Here is a 25,084-nt window from a genome sequence, read left to right as displayed (position 1 = left end):
TGAGTATTTTAAATCTATTCTTTACTTATTGATGAAGATGTTTTAAATGCACACTTGAGTTAAATTTATATTGAGTTGAGTCTTCCGCTGAATTATTGAACTAGTAATCTGAACAAGTGGTTCGCTTGGGGCCAACAATGATCTCCGAGTGTCGACCACACCTAGGGTACCCTCTCGGGGCGTGACACTTTCTTTGGTTGAAGCACCAATCACACTTTATTGTGATAACAATGGTGCAGTTGTTAACTCAAAAGAACCACGAATCCATAAAAGGAGTAAGCACATTGAGAGAAAATATCACTTGATTGGTGATATAACTTAAAGGGGAGATGTGGGAGTTTTGAAGACTGAGTCGAAGAACAATCTGGCAAACCCGTTTACAAAAGGCTTACCTCAGAAGGCATTTGATAAGCATGTGGAGGAAATGGGTGTTAAAGTTGTGAATGTATGATTAAAGCATGTGAATGTAGTATTACATTTTAATCCCTTGTAAAGACTATTTATTTTATTTTATTTAATATAATAAAGTCTTTATTTGAATAGATCATTGAGTTAATATGCATGTCCATTATTTATATAGTAGACGATTTTTGTGTATGGAGTTATTTAACTCATACACGAAAAATTTGTTTTATATTAATAAGAAGAGAACTTGATAATTATATTAAGTCTAGTGCTAAGCTAATACAAATCAATATTAATAATTGAAAATATGATTTGTTGTCTCTATTCATATATATATATATTTATTATGGGGGATAGGGAGTGGGGTGAGGTCGGGTATGGGGAGTGAGGGAGTACATTTCACTGAAAAACAATATGATAGTTGGACTTTTTTAAAGGTAATATCATTTAACATGTCCGAATAAAATATCAAAATCTAAAATGCTTAAAAATAATATCTTAATATTATTCGTGCATCGCTCGAGTACGTAATACTTGTATTTCCAAAAGAGAAGATAGTTGTTATAGAGAGTAATTTTACAAAGAACGTACTATCATAAAGATAATTGTTATTGTTATAGCTAAAATGTTTATAGAGAGGTATAATATAACATAAAAAATTAATTTCGAGAAAAGATTGACTTTTATAGTGGGGGTGCTTTTATATGAAGGATGTTGTTATATATATGGCTAATCACGTGCCATTTTGATATAGATATAGCCGCCTATAAATAGACAGTATACACCTAAAGTTGAGAAACATTTCTCTCTGTTTCCAGAAGAAAAAAGATATATTTCTCTCTGTTTCCCGCTAAAATTCTCTCCCAAATCTTGATCGTGAAATGGCTAATGAGCAATCTCTTTCAAAATGGAGGAAGAAGATAATCCTTTACAGTTTCATGCCATCAAACGCTGAAGAAGAAGCCGTCAGAGTTAACAACACATCACGGCTAAAGATTCCCGAGCTAGTAGAGACAGGCTCTCCCCTGATATTCGATTGGAAAAACCCATGGAAGATCAAGAAAAAGATTACCCCTCAAATTCTCCATCAACGAAATCTGGTCATTTCATATTTCGAGACGTTTGAGTACATTCTTCCATACATGACGTTGAACTCTGGCAAACTATTGGTGAAGGGGTCCGTGGGTCTTTTTCGTGCGTGGGACGTATCGAATGATATTAAGTTTTATGGAGATACAAAATTTAGATTTTGGAAGCTGACTAATCATGATGATGACTATTCTCTATCATTCAACGTTCAAGGATTGGGTGTTGGTGATGAAATTGGGTTATGTTTCAATCCTGAAGATCAAGAGTTTATGTTCAAAGTACTTTCTAAGCTTTGTAGGAAGAAGACATTCTCTTACAATTTCATCCCATCAAGAACTGAAGAAGAAGAAAACAACACATCATGGGTAGTGACTCGAGAGCTAAAAGAGACAGACCCTCCCCGGAGAATCCATTTGAATAACGTTAGGCACATGATGAAAAAGATTACCATTGAAGATCTCACTTTTGGAGAGCTGCGGATTGCATTTTTCGCGACGTTTGAGTACATTCTTCCATACTGGAATTTGGAGCTGGCAACAAGTTTGGTGAACGGGAACATGGTGCGTGTTGGCTTGTGGGATGTAACGGAGCAGAATGGCAGGCCTAATAGGTATAAAGGTGGAAGTTTTACTTTTAGGAAGCTGCGTAATGATGACTACTCTCTATCATGCATGAGATTGATCAATGATCGCGGATTGGCTGTTGGTGATGAAATTTCGCTATGTTGGGATCCTAGGTGTTCAAAGTTTAGATTCAGCTTACTTTCTAAGGTTTGTAGGAAGAAGACATTGTAAGAGCTAAAAGAGACAGGCCCTTCCCGGATAAGCCATTCGACTAATTTGAGGCACATGAGGAAAACGATTACCCGTGAAGATCTCACTTTTGGAGAGCTGGGGATTTCATTTTTAGAGATGTTTGAGTGCATTCTTCCATACTGGAAGTTGGAGCTGGCAAGAAGTTTGGTGAACACGAATGTGGTGCGTGTTGGGTTGTGGGATGTAACGGAGCAGAATGACATTAAGAGGTATGAAGGTGGAAGGTTTAGGAAGCTGCGTAATGATGACTACTCTCTATCGTGCATGAGATTGATCAATGATCGCGGATTGGGTGTTGGTGATGAAATTGAGCTATATTGGGATCCTACGGTTTCAAAGTTTATTTTCAAATTAATTTCTAAGGTTCGTGATTCAAGAATTAGGCCTGTATACATTAGTAGATGTTCAAGTTTAATGTTGAAATCCTGTAAATGATTCAAGGATTAGGACGAAAGAGTTGGAATATATGGAGTATGAATATATGATGATTTCTGCAGATACCCAAATTTTGTCTTCTTAATCTGTTTTTCTGTACTTGTATTTGCAAGAAAAATTTGGCTGACATTTCTGTCCCAATCTGTTATTCGATGAGTTTCAATTCATCCTTTGAAAGATCTTGTGCTTCAATGCATGGTTATACAATCTTGAATGTCTGTAATTTAATGCCTGATCAATACCTAAGAATTGAATTAGAATGAATAAAGAAGTGATAACTTGTACAGTTTTGAATGTCTTGTGATAACTCGAGCTGCTTGATTACAGTTTTCCCAAAACATCTTCCAGTATTGTTCTTGAAAGGTCGTACATCAAGCACATTCTTGATGTCATACAATCTTGAATGTCTGTATCTTAGTGCTTGATCAATAGCTAAGAATTGAATTAGAATGAACAAAGAAGTGATAATTAGAGATGGTTGTACAGTTTTGAATGTTTTGTTTATGCCTTGTGATAACTCGAGCTGTTTGATCTAAAACTTTCCTCTCCTGCGTTTTTACTTGAATTTGCTGATACCATCGTCTTCACACCTTGATTCTGCTGATCTGAATTTGCGTTGTACTTGAATTCTAGTAACCAAGTGTATGCTCTAGCATTAGTCATTGCAGCTCACTTAACAGAATATGTGCAGTATAACATCAAAAAGACGGTGTCCGTTTTGCTGTTTTCTGGGCTAGTGACTGCACTACACGCATTAAGTTGGGAGTATACTTTTGGAGCAGCAAAGAAATGATTTTCTTGAAAATGGTACTCATTCTATGGAGATTGTGAGGAGGTGTAAAGATGTCACAAAATCCAAAAAGAAGAAATATCCCATAAACTGTCCGGGATCTCCATAAGCTCATCACACCATTCTATTTGTAATTCCTCGGGAAAGGATTCCTCTGCAACCTGCCATTCTGACAAAGACACCTTATCCAATCTAAGAATTTTCAGTTTCTCGAAGGTGACATCTTCCATGTTCCATTCTTCCCTCCATGGATGATTGCTTTTTTAGACTCAAATTTTCAAAGTTGGGCAGTGTGGCAATTCCTGGTAGTGAATCGGATGAAAGATCAAACTTTGTAAGCTTCAATTTTTTCAAGCTCAAAGGGAAGTACAGATAACAATGAGTTCGAGTTCATCAACTTGTTCCCAGTCCTCACCAGCAAAATTTGCATCAGCTTGTTTGAGTTCCTTAAGGACATCCAATCTTGAAAAACAAATCTGCTCCGCTGAACAATGGGGATTTAATGGATTCTTGAATTCCAGATTCTCAGTTTCTCTTAAAATCTGCTGATTGTCATTAAGCGAGAAAGAAATCATGAACTAATACTCCTAAATAGAGTGCACTATATAGATATTTATAGCAAATAAGTGTTGAATAATGTTTGAATAGAGAAATGTGATTTCTAAATTCATTAAATAGACTATTCGAATCCTTGCACTTATTATCAAAAAAATCTGTTTCCACATAATACTAGTTTCATGATTCGCGGTAACTGAAGAATACAGCTTCAACACAAGAGTCACAAACTTTACATCTATCAAGACATTTCACATTGAAATGTAAACACCCTTACAAGTTCTCAACAGGAAAGTAATTTTAGCTGTTTTGGAATAGTAGCCAGGCATTGGTAGATATTTCCATAATTCCCTTACTGAATGTACAAGATTAAACATGTGATATGTCACAACAGCTTCTGATGTAGGTACTCTTAAAACTCAAGGAACATGATAGTATAAGATTCTTGAATTCCTTCATCCGTTGCTCTGTGGCCAGATTATCGGTGTCTCTTAGAACCTGACAAATGTAATTCAGTGAGAAATCATAAACTGCTATTCCTGAATGAAAACTAATAGTGTACAGTATACAAGATATCAACATGCAAATGAGTTCAATGGACAAGATCATGCAAGTTACCTATTAGCAGCTTCTTTACATTTCAGAGAGATTTCATTGAAGGTTAAAAGTGCAATTTCCTTCTCTTTTGCTGTCGCATCATTTCTCTGCATGAAGATCATATCATGTTATGAAATAAAAGAAAAACTTAAAAAGGTTTTAGCTTATGTTCATTGATGAAGAAAACTTACCATCATAGCTCTTATACATTCCAAAATTATGTCGACCAAAGTCTTGGAGCTTTCCTCATATATCTCCATCAATATGCAGATGTAGTATACTGTCGAGAATAGCAGAAGAAAAGTATAATTGGAGAGACCTTCTGCTAGCCTAAGATCGTTTACTAAGATCAAAAATTCAACTAAAGAATAAGAAGCTATAAAAAGAAGAACGAATATTTTGGATAGGAGAACTTGGTTACGAAGAAGACTCTTTGATTTAGTTTATTTTTTTTGCGTTTTTTTGGTTCAAATGTATAAGACCATCCTCTATTTATACTTGTCTATGGATGGTTCTAGAAATTCTTCTAGATACATCTACAAGTAAATTTATCTTCTAGCAACTCTCTAGAATATCTAGATATTTCTTCAAGATAATTATCTATGTTTCTACACTAGGAAATTCTAGAATATCTATTTCACAAAATCAACTTTATCTTTTTTCACACTCCCCTTTAAAGTGATTTTTTGAAAACTACCCCACACTTGTCGTGGAAGAACTCAAACGAAGCTTTAAGCCTCGTCTTGGTGAAATTCTCAAAAGTTTCTTCCGGACTCCTCTTTCTTCTTCAAATGATGAAGATTCTTCAATGTCAATTGCTCTATGTAAATTATCTCCTTGTTGAGTTCTCGGACTCCCCTTTCCCTTAGCTTTGACTGTTGTACTATCTGAAGAAACATCAATGATGGGCAAGTTCGAAACTCCGGGGTTCAAGATTCTGGTACTTACTCCTTCTAATGCAACTCCATAACAGAAGGGGATTTCATTTGTATCAGCCTCCTCATTTGAGTCAGTGACTATCTGATCATCAATTTCATATGAATCCTCTGCACCATAATAGGATCCACCACCGAATTCTCTTTCTATCTCTTTACTAACCTGTTTATCAGCTTCACAGCTTCCGAAAAATATGTCATCTTTCTCTCCACCTAAAATTTGGCCTTCAAGGCCAGCTTCTTCATCTATTTGATCTTCATCTTCTTCATTTGCTTCCAACATTTGATCTAAGCCAACGATTGACCTCGATATGACTAAAGATTGATTAGAGACTTCAACTTCTAATACATCTCTCTCAATGCTTTTTCAGTAAAGGTCACCACTAGCATAAATAATTTCAGACGCTGCATGTTCATGATCTACTTCCGTGATTTCTTTTATAGTAGCTACCATATCACTAGTATGAACATATTTGAAAGTTTCTTGATTCATACTGATCACATCGGTGTCTTGCTTTTCCATATGATCGACTGTATTATATTCTGAAACCTCAATTCAGTCTCTTTCATGGTTGATGGAAACCATGGCATCTATTGCTCGAGCCTCAGCTAAGAAGCACCTTAACCAGTCTTTTTCTTTAACAACTTTCTCAGCTTGAGCCATATTGCTCTCCTTAGCTCGCCAATATCTTTTTATGTGTCCTATTCCACCACAACGGTAACATTTAAGAGGCTTCTTACTGTAATTACTAGAAGATTCTTCCTTCCTTCCGGGTGATCTTAAACCACCTGATAATCCAGAGTGCGGCATATCTCGTGATTTTCCTCTAAAGTTCCTCTTGTCGGTAACAAGAGCATTTCCTTCCCCTTCTTTGACAAATATACCAGCCAACTTCTTGGCTAGTAGCTCCTGTGACGACAATAAATTCTCAAATTCCTCCAAGGATGGCTGTTGATCCCATCCTTGATTGACGTCACATATGGAATATATTCAGGTTTCAAACCACGAATGATAATTCTTCTCATTTGTTCTTTAGAGATAGCCTTTTATGTATTTAATAAAGACATTAGATGTAACACCCCGAAATTTTTTTCGCAAAGACTCGAACATTTCTTCACATGTGTGTGGACTCGAACCGAAGGACTTGCAATTCTATATATGAGTTAGGATTAATTTCTAAGTATTTGAAGGGTATTATACGTGGTTTAGGGTCATAAGACATCTCTGACACCAAGCCGAGTCCAAAGAATTCCAATCGATTAAGTTTTCGGATGAGTTAGTATAAAGATCAATTTCAAACGACCATATCTCTTTGAATATAACAAACTGGGTGACCCACGACCTACCAAAGTAAAGGTCTTTGAGTCTTCTTTCCAACACCACTAAGATTGTAATTTTTGGAGTTCAGAGTCCAAAGTTATGACCTTTTTTCTACAGACTAGTACTGCAGGAATTTCAGGCCTGGGCGACCACTGCAGGAATTTCAGGCCTGGCGCTCCAGTGGCGCCCGACGTCACTATAGCGCTAGAAAATAGCCTCAGTAGTTTGGTCCTTGGTGAGACGCGCCACTATTAGGTGTGCAGGGTTTTAATCCTATTTTGGCTTGGCGCTGCAGTGGCGCGATGCGCCACTATAGCGCAGCAAGATTTTTGCCCAGTTTTCCAGATTTGAAGAGGGGCAACTTGGACATTTTCCCTAAACATATATACCCTAACTTGGAACGTTTTGGGATCATTTTTCAGCCTTCTCACCTCCCAAAAACCCTAATCTTCATCCCCTCTTCTCTTCCAAATATCTCCAACAAGATTTGCCCTCAAAAGCTCAAGGATTCAAGCTTCCCATTGAAGACCCAACAACAAAGTTTCTTCAAAATCTACTCTAAGGTATGTAAGGCTAACCTAAAATATGGATTGGGTTCTTCCATATGCCCCATAGATGTGTTGGATGAAAATTGTGAAAAGTTTGAACCTTCTATGAATGTTTCTTGAATTGTTTTTGTATATAAATCCCTATATTAAAAATATTCTTGAGTTGAGTTTGTTGAGATTATGGATTCATGTATTCATTCACATGAAACCAAGATAAGATTTTCTTTTTGGTCATAATTTGTCTTGAGGTTGAGATTGATGGTTTTTATGTATAATAAAAACAATATTATTTTCATAGTGAAATGAGGTATTCTTTTACATGAGTTTGATGAAATTGATTTTTGAGTTATATGAGAATGTTGGGATAGTTATGAATGTGAAGGGCATAAAAAGAAACGAAACCTTGGTAGAGCTAGAATGTCATTTTGTTTCTATAAATTGAACATAGAATTAAATAAGGATTTTGGAGTAGATGTTTGATGATGATGTGAATGATGATATTTGATGATGATGTTCATGATGATGTGAATGATGATATTTGATGATGATGTAAATGAAGAGGTTATGTTGATGAGGATATTATGTGATGAAGTGGATTGGAGTCTAATGTGATTATGTGATATGTGATTTGCATAAATTGATTTGATTTTGAAAATAAATGATCTTTTGAGAAGGAGTTTTAAATAAATGATTGTAAACATTTTGCATAAACTATTTATACACTATTTTTGAGTTTAAAGAATAATTATTTTCATCTATGATTTAAAAAGAGTTTAAGCATGAGTTGAGTTTGAGAAGTCTTTTATTTTTTTTTGAACATGAGTATTTTGAGTATAAACGAGTTGAGTATTTTTACATAAAAATGTCTATTTTGAGTTTGAGTTGAGGAGTTGGAATTATGTTTTAAAGGCATCTAATATTTTCTGTATTCATTGAGTTGAGATGGTATCAAATTCAGGAAGAAGAGTTTGATGATTGAAATGAGTTGATTGTGAAAGAAGGTCCAATGAGACCAAATTGATCGAGTTTTGAAAAGAGTCCAATGAGACTAAATGAGTTGATTTGAAACTAAGTCCTAAGAGACTAAACGAGTATTTTGAATATTTTACTCACTTGATAGATATGTGCATATTGAGTCTTGGGAGGAGTATCGAACACCGATTTGGGTAAGAGTATAGTCCATACTCAAATCCCATAAACTACGTCGCTAACGTAGGAAGGGATTGGACCGTTAAAGTCGGATGTTTCCCATGGGATCGAACCGTTAAAGTTGGATGTTTCCCATTTTATTGTCCTGAAATGATAGGACTTGACTGATCGATGGAATCCATGATTGGTTGATTCGTTCATGCCCTGGCAAGGTATGGACGAATGTGGAAATGACGTGGCTCATTGTGCATCACCTACTTATAGGTGGTGGGATTGTTGTCGGTTAGAGAAACTCCCAAATTGAGTGGATTGTGCATGATTTAATTGGTTTGATTGAGCTTGTTGATAATTAAGTTGGATTATATAACATTACTAAGTTCTAATTTGCATATTTATTGAGTTGAGTCATTTGACTTGATTGTTGAGTTGATTGTATATGATTGGATTGGACTGGATGATATGTGATTGGATTGTGTATAATTGGATCGGATTAGGTGACATGTGATGGATTGGGTTTAATGATATTTGATTGGATAGTGTACGATTGGATCAGATCAGATTAGATTAGATGATATGTGATTGGGTTGAATAGAGTGGTACGTGATTGGATGGGATCGAATTGTAAATGATTTGATTGAACTGTATTGTACATGATTGGATTGGATTGTATGATATATGATTGGTCTTTGTCAAAAAATGTATTCTTACTTTGGACTTATGACACTTTGATTGAGTCTCTCTTACCTTTCTGATTTGAGATAGTTGAACCAACGTTATTCTTCCTTGAGGTATGTTTCTGTCACACCCCGGGAGGGTACCCTAGACGTAAGCGGCACTCAGAAACCATTTCTGGCTCCCAAGCGAACCACATAGCCTGATCACACATCCGTTCATTCATTCATTCAGCGAAAAATTTAAAAATAAAGAATAATTTAGCGGGCAACTCAAATCACCCATCCAACTCGAAGAATAAAGGCCATGGGCCGATAGATCAACTAAAATATTTATTATTTAAAATAATTTGACAAGAATAACTCAAGGATAGGAATACTCAATCGACTCATCACTATCTAGTCTATGAAGCCTCTATTACTACTATCTAATTGGTGCCGATGACATGTTCATGGCTACCTCAAATAAAAATAAAAGGGGCTAAATCGATGTAAGAATACACAAACGGTGTCCTCCGAATATAGGGGAGGACTCACCAATACGCTGAGTGCAAATAGATCCCCAATGATGCTCCTATTGACGATCTCATAAACCAGTCTCTGCATCATGAAACGATGCAGGCCAAATAGCGTTAGTACATGGAATGTACTGGTATGTAAAATGGCAGAATGAAACATACCTCGAGGAAGAATAACATCGGTCCACATATCTCAAATCAGAAAGATAAAAGGGACTCAAATAAAGCGTCGTAAATTTAAAGTAAGGATACAGTTTAGACAGAGATCAATCATATACCATAGAATCCAATCCAATTATGTATAATACAGTTCAATCAAATCATTTATAATTCGACCCCTTTCAATCATGTACAATCCGATTATATACACTCAACTCAACAATCAACTCAATAATCAAATCCAATCTAGTCACATACCATTCTATTCAATCCAAATCACAATTTATCTATTCCAATCCGACCATATACAATCTACTCAATATTCAACTCAACAATCAGCTCAAAGGACTCAACTCAGTAAATATGCAAATTAAATTATGCAACGTTTTACAATTCAACTCAAAGGACTCAACTCAATAAATATGTAATAACTCACTCAAGTGTTCTAAGTCTAACAAGAAATAGTTTAGACAGGACTAACTCATAAGCATATAGCAACTCACTCAACTCAACTGACTCAGAGCACTATCAAGACATAAATGGGAGTTTCTCTTAACCGACAACCATCACTTATGAGCCAGTGAAAGAACAACAAACCGACGTTATTGCCGCGTCCGTTCATACCTTGCCAGGGTATGAACGAATCAACCAATCATGGATCCAATCCAACCAAGTCCTATAATGTCAGGATAAATCTCTCGGGGAAGCATCCGACTTTAATGGTTCAATCCCCCCTACGTTTGGCACCATAGGTATTGGGTTCGAGTATGGACTATACTCTTGCCCAATTCGGTGCTCGATACTCCTCCCATGACTCCATGCTCATAAAACTCCTCCAATCATCTCAAACAAGACCTCACGGCTAGTTTCATGTGGTACATTGCTACCTCATCAACTCTGTTCTTATTTCAACTCAATCAAGCCTCATTGGACCTTCTTTCAAATCGACTCATCTCAAATCATCAAACTCTTCTCTTTAAAAATTTATACAATCTCAACTCAATGAATGCAGAAAATATTATGTACTTTAAACTATAATTCAACTCCTCAACTCAAACTCAAAATGGATACTTTAATGTAAAAATACACAACTCATTTAAAGGCTCCTCATACTCAACTCATACTTAAACTCCTCTCTAAATCAAAGATGAAACTAATAATTCTTTAGACTCAAAGTAGTGTATAAATAGTTTGTGCAAAAAGGTTCGTAAATAATTTATTTAAAGATCCTCCTCAAAAGATTATTTATTTTCAAAATTTTCCTAAGACTCCTATCAATTCAAATTATGCACATCATATACCACAAATTACATTAGACTCCAATCCACTTTATCACACAACATCCTCATCAACATAACCTCTTCATTCGCATCATCGTCAAATATCATCATTCACATCATCATCAAACATCATCATCATATATCATCATTCACATCATCATCAAACATTATCATCACATCATCATCAAATATCATCATCACATCAATCGTCAAACATCCACTCCGAAATCCTTATTTTAGTCCTATGTTCATTTTATAGAAGAAAAAGGACATTCTTAACTATCCAATTCATTCTTTTCATTCCAATCAATACATACATACACACAACTATTCATCTCAACCTCAAGACATTTATGACAAGAAATCTCATCTTGGGTTCATGTGAGTGAAACATGAACCCATACTCTCAACAAAACTCAACTCAAGAATATCGTCAACATCTATATACAAAGATACATTTATAATCAATAATATGAAAGATAACTATTTAGTAACTCAAATCATTAAAAACATCAATCAACCAATAGTATCTAAAAATATTCTATAGTTTAGGAAAACTTTCAAGAAAACCTTCTTAGAAGGTTCAACTCTTTCACAACTCCTATTCAACACATCTATGGGCATATGGAAGAACTCAATCCATATTTTAGGTTAGCCTTACATACCTTGTTTGAAGACTTTGAAGAAAACCTTGTGGTTGGGTCTTCAATGAAGGACTCAAACCTTGAAGCTCTTGGAACTCTTCTTGTTGGAAATGGAGAAGAAGAAGAAGAGAGAGAGAAGCTCCTAGGTCTTTTTAGAGAGAGAGTAAGGCTGCAAAATGTGTTCCCAAAAGACCAAGGGTAAAATATATATAATTTAGGTAAGTTCCCAAATTGTCCCTCCTCAAAAATTCTGAAAAATAGGCAAAAACGCACCTGGCGCGATAGTGGCGCGTCGCGCCATTGCAGCGCCAGGCCAATTACGCCTAAAACCTGCACACCTCGCAGTGGCGCGCCGCGCCAGAGACCAAACTACTGAGGCATGTTTCTGGCGTGATAGTGGCGTGTCGCGCCCTTACAGCGCCAAGGCCAAAATTTCTGGGTTCTGGAAAATTGGCCTGAAAAACCCTACACAACTTTTAGCGGCGCGTCGCGCCAGGGGCCAAACTACTGAGGCATGTTCCTAGTGCGATAGTGGCGCATTGCGCCACTACGGCGCCAAGCCCAGATTTCCAGTAGTTGAATCCCAGGCCTGAAAATCTCTGTTGTGCTCGTTCATCTTAGGATCACCATATCCTTCGACTCCGAACTCCAAAATTTACATTCTTGGTGGCGTTGGAAAGAAGACTCGAAGACCTTTAATTTAATAGGTCGTGGGCCACCCAAATTGTCATATATCAAAAGATAGGGTCGTTAGAAGTCAACCCCTCATGCAAACTCCTCCTCAAACTTAGCCACGACGAACCTTTTGGCTTGATTTGGTCCTAGGGGTCCTTCATGACCCCACATCACCTCTAACGCTCTTTAATTACTTAGGAACTCATCCTAACTCATGTGAAAAATTTCAAGTCCTCCGGTCCGAGTCTACACTCACGTGAAGAAATGTTCGAATCTTAGCGAAAAAAATTCCGGGGTGTCACATTATCTCCCCCTTGGGATCATTCGTCCTTGAATGATGAGTAAACCAATGGTGGAATCGAGGCACGAATAAAAATTGAGACTCAATCAAATCAACCAATCGATCATATTAAGCAATCTAGACAATCAACTATTTCGACTCAAGAATAGGCAAACCACTTCAAGTCAAGAATAGGAACATTACCCTCAACATTCTCATCATTAGGCACGAATAGAACATCGAAACTCTATCAACCGAATCATTCTAACCTCTAGATCGTCAATTGTCGAACTCCAACTCATGAGCGACATTCCTAATCCTCTCCACAATTTCATAAGTTCAATATATCGGTGTCGAAACTTCCCCTCCTTTACAAGCCTCATAACACCCTTCACGTACCTCCAATCTTTCCCCCAAATGCTATCATTAGCCTACCACCATCCCTCTCACAGTGACAACCATACACTCACGCTTATCACTCTAACTACCTCACTCATATCTGAGAATTCCCAAGCTTACTTCAACACTTATACCCTCATCATCGTATGAGCTCTTTCTCGGAGACACAATAACATACTCTTACCTATCTATTGCTTATCACAAGGTCTCATCTCACTCCTCCTCCACACATTTATCCTCAACTAGACAAGTACAATACAACTATCACAATCGGGAAGCACTCACTCTCCCTCATCTACTCTCGCTCAACTCCGTCCACTATCATCTTGGACAACTCATCACTATCGGAAGCTCAAGACTTACTTTGGCTCATTACCCTATCATCTCCCCCTTAGCTTAAAGGCATCAACTAAAGAATACTAACTAGTCACTTAGAGCAACTCACAATTTAGAACCTCATATAACTCTATACTGTTTCACATACACCTCTTAAGCCTCTTCTTACCATATGACTTAGACTCAATTCGCTATTTACATCTGAGGGTCACATAACCTCTCCATCCATAACACATACTCCTCGCAAGTTAATATCTTAATCTCTCGCATACGTCATGTCAAGCCTACTAAATAAAAGCTTAAAACTAGAACTATCACAATCATTCATTACACCTCATTACTCACCCTATAGATGCTCCACTCTAGTTGTAGGCCTCAATCAACCACCATTCTTACTACTTCAGTTCTACTCCTCTAACTCCCTCTTTCTAACTCTACAATCATCCTATCAACCATAGATATCCATGCCTCGGATTACACTCTATTGGATGGTGACACTTATCACTTAGATACACAACTTCCCCCTCGAAGGTGACATTCGAATCAAGATGTAGGGATAAGATTCTACGATACATCTCGCTCTGACTCAACGCACGATCCATACGAATGAGAGTACATCCTTCCAAATCAATAGAGTTAAGCACAATAATCGGCTCCTCTCAAGCCTTGTGCCATCTCTTCCCTTCCTCAAGACTTTATCTTAACTCATCAATAAGAATCTCATATCTACCGTTTCAACTACCTTGAGTATGAGGGGTAGTCAAATGGATTTGAGCAACACACGAATTAGAAGGGAATATTCATAGGGTTAAACTCTATCGCACGAACTCAGTATATGAAAGAAGGGAAACAAATTCTTAATGTCCTATAGCCTCCTGATTATAAGTGTGGTGCACAACACACTCATAAGCAAGACTCTACTAGACACGGCTTCATAGACTCCCTAGGACACTTGAACTCTGTGCTCTGATACCATGTTTGTCACGCCTCGAGAGGGTACCCTAGACATAACCGGCACTCAGAAACCATTTCTGGCTCCCAAGCGAACCACATAGCCTGATCACACATCCATTCATTCATTCATTCAGCGGAAAATTTAAAAATAAAGAATAATTTAGCGGGCAACTCAAATCACCCATCCAACTCGAAGAATAAAGGCCATGGGCCGACAGATCAACTAAAATATTTGTCATTTAAAATAATTTGACAAGAATAACTCAAGGATATGAATACTCAATTGACTCATCACTATCTAGTCTATGAAACCTCTATTACTACTATCTAATTGGTGCCGATGACATGTTCATGGCTACCTCAAATAAAAATAAAAAGGGCTAAATCGATGTAAGAATACACAAACGGTGTCCTCCGAATATAGGGGAGGACTCACCAATACGCTGAGTGCAAATAGATCCCCAATGATGCTCCTATTGACGATCTCATAAACCAGTCTCTGCATCATGAAACGATGCAGGCCAAATAGCGTCAGTACATGGAATGTACTGATATGTAAAATGGCAGAATGAAACATACCTCGAGGAAGAATAACATCGGTCCACATATCTCAAATCAGAAAGATAAGAGGGACTCAAATAAATCGTCATAAATTTAAAATAAGGATACAGTTTAGACAGAGACCAATCATATACCCTAGAATCCAATCCAATTATGTATAATATAGTTCAATCAAATCATTTATAATTCGACCCCTTTCAATCATGTACAATCTGATTATATACACTCAACTCAACAATCAACTCAATAATCAAATCCAATCTAGTCACATACCATTCTATTCAATCCAAATCACAATTTATCTATTCCAATCCGACCATATACAATCTACTCAATATTCAACTCAACAATCAGCTCAAAGGACTCAACTCAGTAAATATGCAAATTAAATTATGCAACGTTTTACAATTCAACTCAAAGGACTCAACTCAATAAATATGTAATAACTCACTCAAGTGTTCTAAGTCTAACAAGAAATAGTTTAGACAGGACTAACTCATAAGCATATAGCAACTCACTCAACTCAACTGACTCAGAGCACTATCATGACCTAAATGGGAGTTTCTCTTAACCGACAACCATCACTTATGAGCCAGTGAAAGTACAACAAACCGACGTTATTGCCGCATCCGTTCATACCTTGCCAGGGTATGAACGAATCAACCAATCATGGATCCAATCCAACCAAGTCCTATAATGTCAGGACAAATCTCTCGGGGAAGCATCCAACTTTAATGGTTCAATCCCCCTACGTTTGGCAACATAGGTATTGGGTTCGAGTATGGACTATACTCTTGCCCAATTCGGTGCTCGATACTCCTCCCATGACTCCATGCTCATAAAACTCCTCCAATCATCTCAAACAAGCCCTCACGGCTAGTTTCATGTGGTACATTGCCACCTCATCAACTCTGTTCTCATTTCAACTCAATCAAGCCTCACTGGACCTTCTTTCAAATCGAATCATCTCAAATCATCAAACTCTTCTCTTTAAAAATTTATACAATCTCAACTCAATGAATGCAGAAAATATTATGTACTTTAAACTATAATTCAACTCCTCAACTCAAACTCAAAATGGATACTTTAATGTAAAAATACTCAACTCATTTAAAGGCTCCTCATACTCAACTCATACTTAAACTCCTCTCTAAATCAAAGATGAAACTAATAATTCTTTAGACTCAAAGTAGTGTATAAATAGTTTGTGCAAAAAGGTTCGTAAATAATTTATTTAAAGATCCTCCTCAAAAGATTATTTATTTTCAAAATATTCCTAAGACTCCTATCAACTCAAATTATGCACATCATATACCACAAATTACATTAGACTCTAATCCACTTTATCACACAACATCCTCATCAACATAACCTCTTCATTCACATCATCGTCAAATATCATCATCATATCAATCGTCAAACATCCACTCCGAAATCCTTATTTTAGTCCTATGTTCATTTTATAGAAGAAAAAGGACATTCTTAACTATCCAATTCATTATTTTCATTCCAATCAATACATACATACACACAACTATCCATCTCAACCTCAAGACATTTATGACAAGAAATCTCATCTTGGGTTCATGTGAGTGAAACATGAACCCATACTCTCAACAAAACTCAACTCAAGAATATCGTCAACATCTATATACAAAGATACATTTATAATCAATAATATGAAAGATAACTATTTAGTAACTCAAATCATTAAAAACATCAATCAACCAATAGTATCTAAAAACATTCTATAGTTTAGAAAAACTTTCAAGAAAACCTTCTTAGAAGGTTCAACTCTTTCACAACTCCTATTCAACACATCTATGGGCATATGGAAGAACTCAATCTATATTTTAGGTTAGCCTTACATACCTTGTTTGAAGACTTTGAAGAAAACCTTATGGTTGGGTCTTCAATGAAGGACTCAAACCTTGAAGCTCTTGGAACTCTTCTTGTTGGAAATGGAGAAGAAGAAGAAGAGAGAGAGAGAAGCTTCTAGTGGCGCGTCGCGCCCTTACAGCGCCAAGGCCAAAATTTCTGGGTTCTGGAAAATTGGCCTGAAAAACCCTGCACAACTTTTATCGGCGCATCGCGCCAGGGGCCAAACTACTGAGGCATGTTCCTGGCGCGATAGTGGCGCATCCCGCCACTACGGCGCCAAGCCCAGATTTCCAGTAGTTGAATCCCAGGCCTGAAAATCTCTGTTGTGCTCGTTCATCTTAGGATCGCCATATCCTTCGACTCCGAACTCCAAAATTTACATTCTTTGTGGCGTTGGAAAGAAGACTCGAAGACCTTTAATTTAATAGGTCGTGGGCCACCCAGATCATCATATATCAAAAGATAGGGTCGTTAGAAATCAAACCCTCATGCAAACTCCTCCTCTAACTTAGTCACGACGAACCTTTTGGCTTGATTTGGTCCTAGGGGTCCTTCATGACCCCACATCACCTCTAACGCTCTTTAATTACTTAGGAACTCATCCTAACTCATGTGAAAAATTTCAAGTCCTCCGGTCCGAGTCTACACTCACGTGAAAAAATGTTCGAATCTTAGCGAAAAAAATTCTGGGGTGTCACAGTTTCATTCTGCCATATTACATACTCGGACATTCCATGTACTGACGTCTATTTGGACCTGCATTGTTTCATGATGCAGAGATAGGTTTAAGAGATCGTATTGGTGAGTCCTCCCCTACCTTCAGAGGATACCGTTTATATTATTCTTGCATCGAGTTAGCCCTTTTCATTTTGATTTGAGGTATCCATGAACATGTCATTGGCACAAATTAGATAGTAGTGATAGAGGCTTCATAGACTAGATAGTGATGGGTCGATTGAGTATTTTCTTTCCTTGAATTATTCTTGTCAAAGTATATTAATGACAAAGATTGGAATTCGATTTGTTGGCCCATGGCCTTTCTTTCTTGAGTTAGATCGTCGATTTGGATTGCCCGCCAAATTATTTCATTATTTTAAACTTTCTGTTGTTTGATTGATAGTGAATGGATGTGTGATTGGACCAAGTGGTTCACTTGGGGACCAACAATGGTCTTCGAGTGCTGGTCACATCTAGGGTACCCTCTCGGGGCGTGATATTAGACATCTCAGAACATAAGTTCTTAATCTTTAAAAAATACTCGGAGATAGAAAGATTACCTACAGTGGTTTTTACCAATTCATTCTCCAACATCTGCAGCCGAGCTTCATTCTTCTTGTTTAACAAACAATCGAGGGTCCTCCATATTTCATGAGCTAATTTACACTTTATAATATGATTGAATAAACTAGACGAGATTGTTCTCTTCAGAATGATCTCCGCCTTCGTATTAACTTGCTTCCACTTCTTGTATGCACTGTTATTTTTCGGTCTGTCATCAGGAGGACTTGTGTTACTTCCATTAACAATATCCCACAAATCCTCAACCACAAGGTATGATTCCATACATGTCTTCCATACCTTATAATTGTACTGATTCAACAACTCCATTCCCAGCCCATTAACACGACCACTTAAATCCATGTACACAAACTAGTAGAATCTACCACCAACCGGATCTTGAAATATAACACAAGCCAACGTATGACTATGGATCTGATACCATGTAGAGAATAGCAGAAGAAAAGTATAATTAGGGAGATCTTCTGCTAGCCTAAGATCGTTTATTAAGATCAAAAGATTCAACTAAAGAATAGGAAGCTAGAAAGGAGAAGGAATATTTTGGATAGGTGAACTTGGTTATGAAGAGAACTCTTTGATTTAGATTTTTTTGGGTGTTTTTGGTACAAATGTATAAGACCATCCTCTATTTATTCTTGTCTATGGATGGTTCTAGAAATTCTTCTAGATACATCTACAAGTAAACTTATCTTCTAGCAACTCTCTAGAATATCTAGATATTTCTTCAAGATAATTATCTATGTTTCTACACTAGGACATTCTAGATTTCTTCAAGATAATTATCTATGTTTGTACACTAGGACATTCTAGAAAATCTATTTCAAAAAATCAACTTTATCTTTTTTCACATATACAACTTGTACCAAAAAGGGTTAATAGAGCTAGAGGAAATCGATCAGAAGCATTCGGAGGTCATGGTGCCTACGGACCTTTTAAATGATCTTTTCTTCCAGATCAGTCACATCTTCCTCTTCTGAAAAATGTTTTCTTGATGTTGCTTTGAAAACCTATTCTATCGCATTAGCTGTCTGCTGAATCTTCTTTTTGCTAAGAAATCCTCTAGCAATCTGTAGAGAGAATTTAATGGATTGCTTGAAAGTGTCAGTTAAGTTCCAATAGTCAAAACATGACAAGAAAGAAATAGGATTTTCATTTGATAACACTATTAAAATTGGAGGACATGACCAACCTGGATGCATTTGGTTACTGATTTATTTATTGTTGTATGTTGATGAAATGATTATTGCTACTAACAACATCACAGAGATAAATATTTCGAAGAAACTGTTGAGTAAGAAATTTGACATGAATGATTTGGGAGCTTCAAAGAAAATTCTTGAAATATAGATTTCAAGAGAAGACGGTGTCGTATATCTTTCCCAGAAGAGGTACATCGAAAAGGTTTTTAAGAGATTCAATATGATTATGATCAAGTCTGTAAGTACACCGTTACCTTCTCGTTTTTTGCTTTCAGAGTTACAAATGCCTTAATTAGAGAATGGGGAGGAGCATATGTCAAAGGATCCTTATCCTAGCGTAGTTAGTAGCATTATGTATGCTATGGTGTGCACACATCCAGATATTGTTCAATCTATAAGTGTGGTAAGCAGGTACATGGCCAATCTAGGAAAAGGCATTGGGCAGCTGTCAAGTGGATATTGAAATATCTCAAAGGAGCATTTGATGTTGGCCTAATCTTTTAGAAAAGTGAAGGAGTTTTAGTTCTTGATTATGTGGATTCTGACTATGCTGAGGATCTTGACAGAAGGAGGTCCACAACTGGATACATCTGTAATCTCGTTGCAGTGTCATTAAATGAAAATCGAATTTATAGTTGATTGTTGCTTTGTCTACAATAGAAGAAGAATATATGGAAGTAATAGAGGCAGTGAAAGAAGCTATCTGGTTGAAAGGTTGGTGGCATAATTGATTTTGGTTCCGGTAGAATCAACTCTAAGATGTGATAGTCAAAGTTCTATTTATTTGATTAAAAATCAAAGATTTCATGAGCGCACCAAACACATTGATGTTAGATTCCATTTCATTCGAGATGTTGTTGAAGAGAGAGCTATCAAGGTCTAGAAGGTTATCACAGACGATAATGATGCAGACATATTCACCAAGATAGTCCCGCTTGCCAAGTTTGCATACTGCAAGGATTTGGGGGAGTATGCATCAACTGATACAACTTTGGGAGAACAACTGCTAGGTGGAGCTAGTGTGTTCAACAAAGGCTTAATTCTTTTTGTTTCTTATAATGGGATTGACTAGTAAGCTTAGAAGTTTTGGATGGAGTTGTTCATATGCATGCTCGAAACGCAAATCAAGGTGGAGATTGAAAGAGTTGGTTTGGTCTTCGTGGGGTCAAACCCAATGGAAGAAAATTTCATGTGCCAATTTACTTGGCTAGGAATTAAACTTGGAGAGCAAGCTAAATTTTGTATTTCTTTTTCTTTTTCTCTTTGTGTGCTTGGAGCCCAAGTTTGGCCTTCTATAAAATGATGGTCATTCTTCATTGTTGAAATCATCCAAAAATTCATAGTAAAATACATTAGAAGAGTAGAGAGTTGAGAGAGCAATTCTCTTAGATGTATTTGAGATCTCTCCCCTTTCTTTGTTAATATAAATGCAGTTGTTCTCTGGTAGACATAGAATCATTCTGATCTGAACCACGTTAAGTATTATTGTTCTTCCTTGTTCTTTATATTTTCACGTTTTTGCTAACAATATATATATATATATATATATATATATATATATATATAATTTAGCGACAATAATAAATATATGAGTTTTATAACCAACACTCTATATAAATGAAGGCTTTAGCGACTCTGGAGGTAATGACATTAACTATATTGCCGCTAAATATTTTTACGATAATAACTATTGCTGCTGAAAGGAAAATTTATTGTTACTAAATTTCTCTTTTGTCGCAGGATAAATAAATTGAAAGTAACATGTATTTTTTTTTGGCATAATACATAAATGTGCATGTCTTTTAACTTGACCTCATTTCACATTTATGCCCTTCAACATTGGGTGTGCAAAAGTAGACACTTAAACTTGTATAAAGTTGAACAAGTAAACACATGTGTCCTACGTGACATAATACACGTATGACCCCACATAGGACTCAAATTGTCATGTAGGAAGCGTATGTTTATTTGTTCAACTTTATACAAGTTTAAGTGTCTACTTGTGCACATCCAAAGTTGGAGGGCATAAATGTGAGCTGAGGCTAAGTTAAATGGAATATTTATGTATTATGCCTTTTTTTTAAAAAAAAATCCTCTTATATGATGTCTAACTAGTTTCGTCACTGATATCTCTCGTAAAGTAGTAAAAATATATTTTTTTCTTAAATTATTGCACGTATGTATTAGATATGTTATTTTTTTTATATAAATTAAAAAAACATTTTAAATATAAATATATGCACATTTGTATGTGTATACATTTTTTTATTTTTAGGAATTTCACTCTAAATACTTGCCGCCAGTATTTTCATCATTTGCCACTAGCTAGTTAATCACACACGAAGTCGCTAAACTTATGATAAAAAGTTAAAGTAAATCAACAAATTGGAGGAGTTACTCCTCCTCTAACCAGATGTTGATTAACAAAGCCACTAAACTATTTTCTACATAAACTTAAGTTTAAGCACTACGTGTGAACCATTAAAGGAGTTGCTCCTCCAGATGTTGATTTCGAGTCACTAAACTATTTTCTACATAAACTTAAGTTTAAGCACTACGTATGAACCATTAAAGGAGTTGCTCCTCCAGATGTTGATTTCGAGTCACTAAACTATTTTCTACATAAACTTAAGTTTAAGCACTACGTATGAACCATTAAAGGAGTTGCTCTTCCAGATATTGATTTCGAGTCTTGAATACAGAAAATTCTTGGTAAAAATGGCTTCCTTTGAATGGGCTCTATAATCGGCACTATGCAACACGAGTTCAATTTAGTTGAACTTCAATACGATATCGAATATCAAACACCGGATATTAAAAAAGCACTACATATATTATGACTAAATGTTGTCTTGCTTTGAGATTAAAATAGTTAGACAGACAATTGGGTTTCACTTTAAAACAAAAAAAAGAAAGTGGTAAAACTTAACCTAAAGCACAGGTAATGATTACTCTCCTCAGGATTTTGTTACTATACTTCAGCTAATCACAACTGTACTACTCTTGGTCTAACTCAAAGAATGACATACATAAAAAAGAAATTTGATTTATTGTCTGATAGCTGATTTGGAGCTCAAATTAATCGAATTACTTGTGTAAGATCAATTGAAGGTGAAACGTTCTTTATTAAAATTTGTTCTATTTCCACAGTTGAAACTCGAGATCTTTGATTAAGAAATGAGAGATCCTATCCATCTCACCACAATCCTTGATGTGATCGATAGACTAAATAATATTAAACATACATACACAAATTGGTTTTGCTAGCAAGAGGAGATTCTGTGTGCATCAATTAGTCCATGATATGTGTTTGCATTTGGGTTATCTCATTCAATTATAATTAATTAGAACTTATTTTTAAAAAATTAATTAATCATAGTAAATTCATATAATTTTATGTAAATTGAGTGCTAATAATGTTTCATAGTAAAAAAAAAAAAGAGGAGGTTTATGTAATTGTCCTCATAGATGCACGGTAAAACAAAAGAAGAAAGTGGTAAAAATTAACCTAAAGGGAGAGTTACTCTCCTCAATGTTAGGATTTTTGTTAATATACTTCAGCTAATCACAACTGCACTACTCTTAATTAGTTGCTTAAGTGTTGCAATTTTCTTTTTTACTTCCCTGGGTAAATGTTGGTGGGGAAAAAAATGCGCTATGCTGGTGTTGGTGATGAAATTACGCTTTGTTGGGATCGTAGGCTTCAAGAGTTTGTGTTCAAATTGCTTTCTAAGGTTTGTAGGAAGAAGACATTCTCTTACAATTTCATCCCATCAAAAACTGAAGAAGAAGTTAACAACACATCATGGGTAGTGACTCGAGAGCTAATAGAGACAGGCCCTACCCTGATAATCCATTCAAATAAAATCATGAGGAAAAAGATTACCTATGAAAATCTCGTTTTTGGAGAGCTTCGGATTTCAATTTTTGTAACATTTGACTGCATTCTTCCATACTGGAAGTTGGAGCTGGCAAGAAGTTTGGTGAAGGGGAACGTTGTGCGTGTTGACTTGTGGGATTCAACAGAGAAGAATGGCACTAAGAAGTATGAAGATGAAAGTATTACTTTTAGGAAGCTGCATAATGATAACTATTCTCTATCATGCATGAGATTGATCAATGATCGCGAATTGGGTGTTGGTGATGAAATTGGGCTATATTGGCATCCTAGGTTTTCAAAGTTTATTTTCAAATTAATTTGTAAGGTTCGTGATTCAATTAGGCCTGTATAAATTGGGAGATCTTCAAGTTTAATGTTGAAAATTCCGTAAATGATTCAAGAATTAGGACAAAAAAGTTGGAATATATGATAATTTCTGCACATACCCAAATTTTGTCTTCTTAATCTGTTATTCGATGAGTTTCAATTCATCCTATGGGAGATGTTGTGCTTCCAATCTTGAATGTCTGTAATTTAGTGCCTGATCAATACCTAAGAATTGAATACGAATGAACAAAGAACTGATTACTTGTACAGTTTTGAATGTCTTGTGATAACTCGAGCTTCTTTGATCACAATTTTTCCAAAATATCTTGTAGTATCGTTCTTGAAAGGTATTTAATTACAGCAAGCATGCACATTCTCTCAGTTTGTATATTTCTTTAGACAGAACCTCTTCTGCGTTTTTACTTGAATTTGCTGATATTATCGTCTTCACACCTCGATTCTGCTGATCTGAATTTGCTTTGTAATTGAATTCTAGTAACCAAGTGTATGCTCTAGCATTAGTCATTGTAGTTCACGTAACAGAATATGCGCAGTATAACATCAAAAAGACGGTGTCCATCTTGCTGTTTTCTGGGCTAGTTCTGCCCTAAATGCATTAATTTGGGACTATTATACTTTTGGAGCAGCAAACAAATTCATGATTTTCTTGAAAATGGTACTCATTCTGGAGATTGTGAGGAGATGTAAAGATGTCACAAAAGCCAAAAATAAGAAATATCCCCTAAACTGTCCTGGATCTCCATAAGCTCATCACACAATTCCATTTGTAATTCCTTGTGCACGGGAAAGGATTCCTCTCCAACCTGCCATTCTGAAAAAGATACCTTCTCCAATTTAAGAATTTTCAGTTTCTTAAATTGAAAATTCTTCCATGTTCCATTCTTTCCCTCCATCTATGATTGCTGTTTTTAGACTCAAGTTTTCAAGGTTGGGCAGTGTGGCAATTCCTGATAGTGAATTGGATGAAAGATCAAACTTTGTAAGCTTCAATTTTTTTCAAGCTCAAAGGGAAGTACAGATCACACTGAGTTCGAGTTCATCAACTTGTTCCCCAGTCCTCACCAGCAAAATTTGCATCAACTTGTTCCCCAGTCCTCACCAGCAAAATTTGCATCAACTTATTCGAGTTCATTAAGGACATCCAATCTTGGAAAACAAATCTGCTCTGCTGAATAATGGGGGTGCAATGGATTCTCAGTTTCTCTTAGAATCTGCTGATTGTAATTATGCGAGAAATCAGGGCAATACCCTTTTCCCTAATAAATCCCAACTTTCTTCTGGTGTGAGCAATAGAAGATAAAAAGGATCACTGTGGTGTCATCCTTTGTAAAGCCACTTCCTTTTCCGACTTGTTAAAATAA

The 25,084-nt window shown here is 36.2% G+C and overlaps 1 protein-coding gene across 1 annotated transcript; it reads left to right on the top strand.

The window, feature by feature from the left end:
* Positions 1-1,228: 1,228 nt before the first annotated feature.
* Positions 1,229-23,919, top strand: LOC129877051 (uncharacterized). Its single transcript, XM_055952531.1, has 2 exons — positions 1,229-2,264; positions 23,230-23,919. The coding sequence occupies exons 1-2, from the start codon at positions 1,287-1,289 to the stop codon at positions 23,725-23,727; spliced, it is 1,476 nt and encodes a 491-aa protein (XP_055808506.1). The 5' UTR covers positions 1,229-1,286; the 3' UTR covers positions 23,728-23,919.
* Positions 23,920-25,084: the final 1,165 nt, after the last annotated feature.

Source organism: Solanum dulcamara, chromosome 2 (assembly GCF_947179165.1).
Source record: "Solanum dulcamara chromosome 2, daSolDulc1.2, whole genome shotgun sequence".
Taxonomy (NCBI): Eukaryota; Viridiplantae; Streptophyta; class Magnoliopsida; order Solanales; family Solanaceae; genus Solanum; species Solanum dulcamara.
This window is presented reverse-complemented; position numbering and strand designations above follow the sequence as displayed.

Bases quoted from the DNA above. Each gene is read 5' to 3' on its own strand.
- LOC129877051 (XM_055952531.1), top strand. From the start codon at position 1,287: ATGGCTAATGAGCAATCTCTTTCAAAATGGAGGAAGAAGATAATCCTT. The intron at 2,265-23,229 runs GTTTGTAGGAAG...TTGCTTTCTAAG, and splicing joins GATTCAGCTTACTTTCTAAG to GTTTGTAGGAAGAAGACATT.